The 10,000-nt window shown below is 41.4% G+C and overlaps 2 protein-coding genes across 2 annotated transcripts in view; one reads left to right on the top strand and one right to left on the bottom strand.

Annotated features, from left to right (window-relative positions):
* The window catches only part of LOC115823930 (OCIA domain-containing protein 1), a 5,276-nt gene extending 4,074 nt beyond the window's left edge, over positions 1–1,202 (bottom strand). The window contains exons 1-4 of the mRNA XM_030787975.1: positions 1,078–1,202; positions 602–686; positions 430–483; positions 269–316 (exon numbers count right to left, since the gene is read on the bottom strand). Of these exons, the coding sequence (XP_030643835.1) occupies positions 269–316; positions 430–483; positions 602–686; positions 1,078–1,134 (244 nt within the window). The 5' untranslated portion in view covers positions 1,135–1,202. The remainder of the gene's footprint in view (positions 1–268; positions 317–429; positions 484–601; positions 687–1,077) is intronic.
* A 3,840-nt stretch (positions 1,203–5,042) lies between these two features.
* LOC115823864 (ovarian cancer G-protein coupled receptor 1) lies at positions 5,043–6,167 on the top strand. The gene is made up of 3 exons (XM_030787886.1): positions 5,043–5,401; positions 5,486–5,651; positions 5,730–6,167. Exons 1-3 carry the CDS (start codon positions 5,043–5,045, stop codon positions 6,165–6,167), a joined length of 963 nt encoding a protein of 320 aa, XP_030643746.1.
* The last annotated feature ends 3,833 nt before the right edge of the window (positions 6,168–10,000 follow it).

Here is a 10,000-nt window from a genome sequence, read left to right as displayed (position 1 = left end):
ACACACCTGCGACTATACACATCAACATACACACACGCTATCAGTATAAACACATACACACACACACACAAAGGTAGCCTCATACACAAGCGACTACACACACAGAAACACATACACCTTCAGTGTATTTTGCTTGTTGTGGGCATGTAAAGCCATTTGAGAAAAACAGTGATATTGGGCTCCAAGTAAAGTTAAGACTTGAAACTTACACACACACACACACACAAAATGTACTACACTGCCATAGCAGTTGCATATTTTTACTCACATGCAACTTTTGGCAGCGATCCAAGCCTGGTTGATGACGTCAGTGCTCCTAATAGCCAGGAAGGTTAAAAGAAAATAATAAAATACAATAAACTAATTATCATACTTAAGATTGTTTATGTATTGTGTGAATCTCTGCATGTAAAATACAGAACATGGTACCTCTTGAGATGAGAAACTGAGTGAGTGCCATGCTAATTACAGAGACAGGGACAGCTGTCAAAGAAGGGAAAATAAGACGGAGAGAAATAGAGAGTGTGTTGTTTGCATTGTGTTCGGGCTTCTGTATGGCGTATTACGGAGGCAGACCGGGTGAGCTTGAAGATCTACTCACATCTATACCAGAAGCTCTCCTGGCCGCATTCTCTGAAGACTCGCCGCTCTTCTTCAGTGGGAATATAGTCCAAACTCAAAGGGCCCTAGGCGTGTGTTTGTGTGTACACAAAAGAACCAAGCAATCGAACATATATGTCTTGTCAATCGTCTCTTCATAGCGGAGACATTCGTGCACCTCTATTAAAAGCCCTCCACACGAGTTAGCCAAACTGTCAGCTGACAGCTCTGACTACCCACTACTTCTGTGTTCAAGTCAAGGCATGAAGGTTTATCTGTTGTCTCGGTGTAGCTACAAGAAATAGCATGCAACTGCGTGACCGAAGAGATATAACAGTTTTGGCTTATCTAACGTACACCTAGACCAGCTGTTTTACTTTCATCTATTCCTGTACCAACACCGGTGTGTGTATATCGCCTCAAACTAGCTACAAACACGCTAACTAATTGCAGATACTACATTGTGACAGAACTTACCAGGCTGGATTCCCTTTGACCTCCGCGGTCCGTATAGTCAGAAGAGGCCTGAGACATACTGAAATAATGTCTTTCTCAAGTAGGGGACTGCGCGTCCATCTGGAAGCTTCTGTCCGTGGCGACTGCGGGTGTCAAATATGCAGCGTGCTTTGTCGGTGGTGTTTCAAATTATGCGCAGTACAAAAGACTCACTCTGCCGCCACCCTATGGTAAAACGGAAAATGAGATTTGCTGAGAAATCCTGTGATCAGGGGGGCATTCCAGAAATCGGATTAATGAAAATTTGAGAGTCAGTTAGCTCAGAGCAAGTAGCAAACCCCCTAAAAGAAGAGCCCTATGGCTTTGTTTTCCTGGGTAAATGAAACTTTATTAGGAGGTTTACTACTTACTCTGAGTTAACTAGCTCTGAGTTTTCACTAAACCCGCTTTCTGCAGAATTTAAGTACCACACAGTCGCGAACACAAACGCTTCTGAATTCAGAACAATTAAATAACATGACCTCAGTAAAAGAGACCGAGATGGCTGTGACGATCGATTTTTAGCTATAATATCTAATATTGTTTTTTGTTTTTATTTAGTTGTATAGACTGTTTTTATTTGTTTGATTTGTACGTTTATCTCATGCGAGTGCAGACAGACCAGGTAATCCTTGTATAACCCACCTGGTTAGTGACTGTCAAATTGTGCCTGGTCCATAGTTTTCAGGTTATGTATCTTTGAGTAATTCAGTGTTCCACAGTTCAGAACAACAACATCCAGCTGTGTAGGCTGTAGCAGCTTTTTCTACCACTAGAGGGCACCTATTGGACGTGCACACACTGAGGATCCTGTGGCAGCTTTTGAGGGTCTTATTGAAACAGCTTATGTTGGTGTTTATTTTGGAAGTTATTTGTGGTTCTGAATGCATTTTAGGTTATCATGGAATAAGAGAACTTTTTTTTATTAATTCAGACACCAAAATTATTGACTAATAACCCATCTGAGGATCTAACGATGTCCCTAATGATAAAGAACCTGTGCATTTCTCTTTCAAGTCTGGAGAAAGTGTTGATGGGAAAAATAATTCCTTAAGAAAAAGATTTGTAGTCTTTTGAGTAACTGAAGTAAAACGAGGGGACAATTAAAAACAAAACAAAACAAAAACAAACAAACAAGCAAACTCAAATTGTAATACCCAGAGCAGGGTTGACTGCTCCAGAGTCAGATTAGTGGAAACATCCTGCACTCAGGGCTTACAGTCACCTGTAGGTTATCTCCCGTGGATGCCCTTTGTAAGACAGGAACAAGATTTTTCTCACACCAACCAACTATAAACCACAGATCACTCTGCAGTGTAAGATATTGGAAGGACATTTACAAACAGAAGTAAAATGATTACACTGCATGATTTTGTTCATACTTTTCACTTGCCTTATTTCCATATGCTAAAGCCGAGATCAGGCAGAGAGACTAGTCACCCACTGAGACGCTAACTGTCGTTTCATGGGGAAATGAGTTCCATTTGACTACAGTGTAAGTACATAATGGCTAATCTTCGCATTGTGGTTCATAAGAAATATATGGTGTAAGAAGCACAGTTCTTTTGCATGGGTGGGGCTAACACAATCACACCATACTTTCACCTGCTGCATTTACATGACGGATTTTGACTTGGTGGAAAAGAGTCTAGAAAATTTCAGTTCGGAAACTACACTGTAGGGTAACAGCTGTTGTTGTGAGTAAGTCATCTATCTATCTATCTAACTATCTATCTATCTATCTATCTATCTATCTATCTATCTATCTATCTATCTATCTATCTATCTATCTCTGTCTAACTGCTTTTATGTGAATAATTAAAATGAGTTACAGTTTCAGATCTAAATTTGACTTTTATTACGGACTGATGTCATGAGCGTATCAACATTAGGCCTACTTTGAAATGGCTTTTATTTTGAAATTGATGCTAAACTTAGCCGAAAATGCTAATTTCCGGTTTTCCATGTTACTGGCGCCAGTTTCACAGTGCATGTTATAGGCGCTAGTTTGACACTGTAAGTGAAGCGACTAGTCGCGGAATGATATGAAAGATGTGAATCAGAAGCACAAAACCCGTTGCCAAAGGCAGCGATCATTGATTTTTTTTTCAGCGGTCAATATCAAGAACTATGGAACCTCAAAACGTTGGTATGGCCCGTTCAGTTCAGTGGAACTTTCTTCAGCATTCTGAGGAACTGTATCATAAAAAGAAGTGATGTTGATACGTGACATTAGTGCATAATAAAAGAAATAATGTTGATACGCTTATGGCATTAGTGCATAATAAAAGAAATAATGCTGATACGCTTATGGCATTAGTGCATATTATCATACGGTTCCTCAGAATGATGCAGAAAGTTCCTCTGGATAGGCCATCCCAACGTTCGAAGGTCCGATATTTCTTGATAATAACCGCCGAAAAAATGATCAAAATGACGGGCAACGGGTTTTGTGCTTCGGATTCACATCTTTCATATCATTCCGCAAGTTTACTTATCGTAACGGAAATTCATGGTAATGAAATGGTTCTGCGGACAATGGACGACAAGAATTGGGGACACCATCTTAAACTTCTCCTGAGATGTGCCATTGATTTTCTCAAACTGTACCACCAGTGGAAACATTCAATTTAACACCAATAAACAGAATGCGCGTAGCCTACGCGTCGGGGTCCTCTTCGTCCTGTTGGGATTTTTTTTTTCGATAATGACCGACGGGCTACCTACTAGTAATGGGAAGTTCGGATCTTTTTACTGACTCGGATTTTCGGATCTCGTTCAGTAAAATGAACTAATCTTTTTTTCAAGTCATTCGTTCATTTAGTTCATTGGAACTAGTGTGGCACTGTAACTGTCATCTGCGTGATTACAGAAAGACGGGTTTGCCTCACTTGGTAGAGTATAATACACAAGTTCACTTTTATTAAACTCTTAAACAACCTTTTGGAACATTAGCCTACTTATTTATTCAGTTGAAATGAATAATTTCTTAATTTGCCTACACGAGAGCGCTGCACCTATCAATAAAAAAATTATCATTCTATGATAGCTATTCACTTTGGCCTACCTGGTCATAGAAGACCTGTAGTGTATGAACTTGTATGAACTTGTTCCAACGGAAAGGCAAATTAAACATCCATTCAATAGCTACATAGCTAACATTAGCTATCCAGCTAACGTTAGACGGCTCTGCTCACCAGTAATCATAGCATTGGTCATGTTACTGCTGTAACCACCTGAATAATGAACGAAAGACCGCAATCGTTCCTACACTGCGCAGAAGCCATGTGACAAGTGAACAAGAGACTCAGGACCTGAAGACCCACAGTTATGAGTCATGAACGAATCACTCATTCCTATATTGAGTCTGCATAGCGGGTGTGTGACAAGTGAACTGAAGACACAGACCCGAAAGACCCGTTCGTGAACGAAGCTGAGCCTGAGTGACGTGCACGCGCAGTCCAGGGAAACATGAATCACTCACTTAGACGACTTGTTACCCCCCGAGTCATATGAAAGATTCGTTCAAAATGAATGAATCCTTCATGAATGACACATCACTAGTACCTACATTATCCCTAAACTTAACAAGCTGTACAGTCACAGTGTGTGTCTGAAGAGCTGTATAATCAGGGTGTGTGTTTGGAGAGTTGTATGATCGGGTTGAGTGTTTGGAGAGTTGATTTTATTTTTGATTTTGCATTGTTGAGTTAGCTGGACTGGTACAGTGAAGGAGTTAGCTAACTAACTTGGTTTCATTCTCATTATTGGCAATGAATAGTTTTGTTTCTCTGTTTATCCTCAAGGATCTTAATTAATGTATTTATTCACTTTCAATCTGTGTTTCCTCAGGGACAATCCGTCACCTCTGAAGGAACTGGTTCAGTTAAAATCCATCACTCTCCATATCTCATACATACATCAAATTGATGCAGCAAGTCAACAAAATGGATTTCCTTTTCTCAAGTCTGTTGAGCACTGAGGAGTCGGTGAGCCAAGATCCATGCTCTGCTTTAAATGGAACAGTAGTGGACAGTGCTGAAGCAGTTAGCGATGTCTTGTCACAGATCGTCAGGTGCAGATTTAAGAGCAGACCAACCGTGGTCCCGTACAACCCTGTTCTCACTGCTCAGACACTCACCAAGGCGGTGGGCTGGGTCACCCTCGGCGCTCAGCTACCATTGGTCCTCCTGGCCTCATACGCTCTCTACCGATTGGTAAAGGCTGATCATGTGGCTCCAGTGTATGTCATCAACCTGCTGGTGACTGATCTGATCCAGCTGGGCGTCCGGCCAGCCCTCATGGAGTCATACTATCAGGCCTCTTCCATCTATCTCTCTCTGCGTTCTGCCTTCACCTTAAACGACAAACCCTTCATCACAGATGAGAGATCAGCTATTTCACCTGTAATCTGTTACTTTGGTCTGATGGCTAGCGTGGGTTTTATGATGTGTATTGCTTTGGAACGCTACCTGCTGGTGGTCCACCCGCTGTGGTACCGCTGCCGTCGCACGCTGTGCCACTCCCTCCTGGCGTCCGCCGCTGTGTGGCTGAGTGTAGCAGCCTTTGTGGGACTGCAGTCCTTCCTTGCCCGGGACCAGATTGTCTTTTACTCATCCAACTTACCCTCAGAGCCTCTGCTGACCATAGAGTTTACACCATGTGGCTCCTTCTGTGTCTTCCAGTGTGTCCTGCTCCTGCTGCCCGTGCCTGTCCTGACCTTCTTCCTCCTGGGCACGTGGAGGGCCCTGTCAGGCTCTCTGTCAGTGACGCAGTCAGAGCGGAGCAAGATCCTGGGAACGCTGCTGCTGGTGGTGGCCAGCTACACATTTCTGTTCCTGCCCAGCGTGGTCAGTCTACTCCTGCTCAATAGCGATCCCAAGAGCGACGTGGTGGACATCAGCCAGAGGAATGACCAGACACTCTCTGTCTTTCTGGATGCCTGTGCACTGTGCCTACTGTACATTAGCCCCCTGGTAGACCCTTTGCTCTACATCTTCTTGCGCCGCGATGCCAGTGACACACGTGAAGCCTTCAGCTGTTTGCACAGGTCCTGCTGTAACCATCTGTAGACGTATTAACACGGGCTAGTTCGCTCAGCCATTTTCTACCATGATCTCTCATCTTTTTTGTTAGTCTTAATCTCATTGGTTGTTATCTTCTTGTTAACTTTCTTTTAGGATGAAGTGATAATGGAACATAAATAAGATTTTGATAGCATAATAGTTTTTGTCATAGTTTTTGATAGTTTTGAGAGTATATTATAGAAATTTCTACTTAGTCTCATAAAGTCAGTGTATAATATTGACACATACGTTCCAATGTCAGTAACAACAGCCTTTCATTGGGAAATGTATCAACATTTCATGTGATTGCTATTGCTTACTCTGTCCACTAGAGGCCACTACTTGTCCTTTCTCAATGTTCTTTTTCATTTTAGTCGCGATCTCTTGGGCCCAGTTGTTCAAAAGGTTTAATCTGGATCGGAATGATCCAGATTTAGAAATCCCATGTTCGCTATCCATGATCAGGTAATCCATCTTACTTTTTTGCCGATTTTTCAAAGCAACATTGGATTGGATCACCCTGATCCAGATACAAACTTTTCAAGATCCGGATTCCCAGTGCTCTAAATGGGACTACATATGACAATGCAGGCTATGTAAGGAACAACAGCTGGAATAGCTTGTGTGGGGTCACTTTATGTGGTTTTATTTGAAGCGACAGAAAACAGCACAATAAAACAATAACAAACATCCCCTTCCATTTTCAATGTCTTTTAAACAGTCAGACCTATCATCTGACCAAGACCAGATAAATAAAAACAAACCAATATACATTACTCACAGATACATTGTGGATATTTTGAACATCTGTTTTAAATCATAAAAAGGCTAAATGTCCAATCGTTAACAAAATAAACAACGTTCAGAGTTCTTCATTAACTTGATAGTGTCCGAAAAATTAAATATATTATTTCTGTATTGACGAATCCTTTTTTTTTTCCTTTTTTACTTTACTGTACTGAAAGGCTTAATAGACAGACTAATGTATACTTTATCTACTTTATCACTGTAACGGTTAAACAAATCAGTTGCAAAATATAAATGAATGTATATATACTACATGATACAAATGTTGTATTATTTGACCAGTGTTAAAGTTTTATTACATTTTGTTCCTGAACTCCACCCTTCTGCTGGGATCAGGATAATCCTGATTTTTGGATCAAAGGTATTCCACTTATCTAAAAAGTTTTGAACAGCCCATACTGAAGGTTTGATCCAGATCAAAACCAAGACTGGATTACGTGATGTAGTCCGATTTCAGAATCCTTTTTTTTTATTTAGAACAAAATCCGATTAGATTACTTCTGAACAACTCGGTCTTGGATTTTGTTTTGATCAAAAATGCATGACATGTCTTTAGCAGTGCTCTGAAAGCAGTTTCTACCAGAATGATTACTAAAGCTGCCAAGTGTGTCACACTGAGCTGACAGTGAATCTGACTTGAGAGAGGTGTAGTTTTTGAAACAGAATGTGCAGTATTAAAACTGCTGTGTGAGAAATGATCATATCAGGAACAAATCACTTGGAGTGAGAAGATCATATATGATTTATTACCCAACTGAAGTGTACTAAACTAATAATCATATGAACAGTATAACATGTAACAGACGTTTCGTAGAAAAGGATATGTGAAGCAGAGTACAAAGCAAAGATCAGTGTGAGAATAAACAGAGCTCATGTCCCTTTAATGTCCAGCTGTTGATGTCAGCTGGGGACAGAAGAGATCAATCCAGTCTGAGCTAAGGTAATGGGACATAAACTCAAAATACAACAAATCACCATGACGATGAACCAAAAGGGACACACAAACAGCCAAAAATAAATCAGAAAGAAAGTAAAGAATAGCAAAGATAGGACAGTCCGAAAAAACGAATTTCCTTCTTTGAGTTTTCATAAATAATTATATCACGATATGACAAAAAAGTAATGAACCCCTGAGAGGACTTTATAGGTTTGAATTTAAAGTAACAGTAAACACAAAATTAGCAACACGTTACTAAATTACAAACTGAACTACATGTAATCGAGTTGATCCCAAATACCGGTGCCTCCCTAAGGTTTCTCACTGTGACACACTGCTCTGTGTGTGAGTGAGCTGGTCACTGATATTCTGTTTTTAGGGCAGTCTAAACTCTGTTCCAGTAACTGGACCTATGAACTGGCAACCAGATACAGTGGTTCCACTGTATCTTTGTCAGGAAATCTACCAATGTTCATATGTCAATAGTTATTGATCTGTCTCCATTTTTTCCATTTCTGGCCACTGACTGTCTATATGTAATTGTGTTTGGGTGAATATAGTTGTGTTTTTTTTTTTTTTTTTATACCACAGCACTAAAACTATAATGTACATCTTCTGTAAACACTCTACTATGTAAGTGTGGCTGAATTCTGAATTACCGCCCTGGCGTGAATCTAAAATATATCTGAATGGTATCTGTGCTCAGTGCACTGGTCCTGGGCTGACCGATGGCAGTAGAGTCCAGTCGAGTCCTCCACAGCAGAACAGGGCGATATGACTGCTATCGCCTGTCCGTCTGCCCGCAACTCCAAAGTCCAGTGAGAACTGCAGCGTCCGAAGAAACTGTCACAAATCGGTGAGATTGTTGCATGTTCAACAGATACATCTCTTTTGAGTTATTAGGACTGGGCACTAAGCCTTGTCTTCTGTGACAGCTGTCTGTTTCTCTGTGACGACCTGGACCGGAGCCTGCCCTGTGCACTGTGACTGAATCATTTATTAGGAAAGAATCACAGCCCAGTCACATTAATATGTCCTAATAAACACATGTAAATGTTCCTAAATGCTAAAGTACAGCGCTGCGGGAAACTCTGACCATGTGACAGGAGACGACCTGCACTAGATACCGGACATACAGTTCTCCCTTTCTCTTTCTCACACACACACACACACACACACACACACACTCTCTCACACACACATACACACACACACACATACACACACACACACACACACACACACATACACACACACATACACACACACACATACACACACACATACACACACACACACATACACACACACATACACACACACACACACACACACACACACACACACACACACACATGCAGACAAACACACTCTCTCACACACGTACACACACACACACACACACACATATACACACACACACACTCTCACACACACACACACACACACACTCTCTCTCTCTCTCACACACACACACACACACACGCACACACAGACACACACACACACACACACTGAAGGGAAGTGTCAAAGACCAATCTACACAGGACACGATCGATTCTGCTAATAGGCCCGGTCAACCGTGTGCAGACTGTGAATGCGCACACACACACCCACACATATACACAAACCCTCACACACACACACACACACACACACACACACACACACACACACACAGTCCCCACCCTTGACAGTTATCTCTGATTATGTAAACCTTGTTCAGAGGGAATCCTCTGCAGTGATATAAATACAGAAGGGACATGGCTATGTCATGCCTGTGTGTTAGCAGTGTGTTAGCAGTGTGTTAGGAGTATGTTAGTGGTGTGCCTCATCCATCAGCAAAAAGAGCTCTGTCTGACCAACGGGTTTTAGCCAAAGTTTGGGATCAAAAGGGGATCTGATTAACAGATCTGTCTAAAGTCACAAGTTGTTTTTTTTTAATTATACTATATCTGTAGATCTTTTGGACAGAGGGGAGATTAAAGGGAAGAGGGTTTTGCTCCAGAAGCAGAACAGCTGTCATCAGAAGAAGAGGTGAGTTCACGGAGCTGGAAACCGGAATCTCGGAATTCCCTCTCTGACCATCCAGGAG

This window comes from Chanos chanos, chromosome 11, assembly GCF_902362185.1.
Source record: "Chanos chanos chromosome 11, fChaCha1.1, whole genome shotgun sequence".
In the NCBI taxonomy this organism is placed as follows: domain Eukaryota; kingdom Metazoa; phylum Chordata; class Actinopteri; order Gonorynchiformes; family Chanidae; genus Chanos; species Chanos chanos.
The sequence above is the reverse complement of the archived record's forward strand: the minus strand, read 5'-3'. Positions and strand labels throughout refer to the sequence as shown.

What these genes read in the sequence shown, in the direction of transcription:
- LOC115823864 (XM_030787886.1), top strand. Translation starts at nt 5,043, where the DNA reads ATGGATTTCCTTTTCTCAAGTCTGTTGAGCACTGAGGAGTCGGTGAGC. An exon ending in GTCCGGCCAGCCCTCATGGA is followed by an intron (nt 5,402 to 5,485) that starts GTCATACTATCA and finishes CACAGATGAGAG; the next exon opens with ATCAGCTATTTCACCTGTAA. An exon ending in CCGCCGCTGTGTGGCTGAGT is followed by an intron (nt 5,652 to 5,729) that starts GTAGCAGCCTTT and finishes TTACCCTCAGAG; the next exon opens with CCTCTGCTGACCATAGAGTT.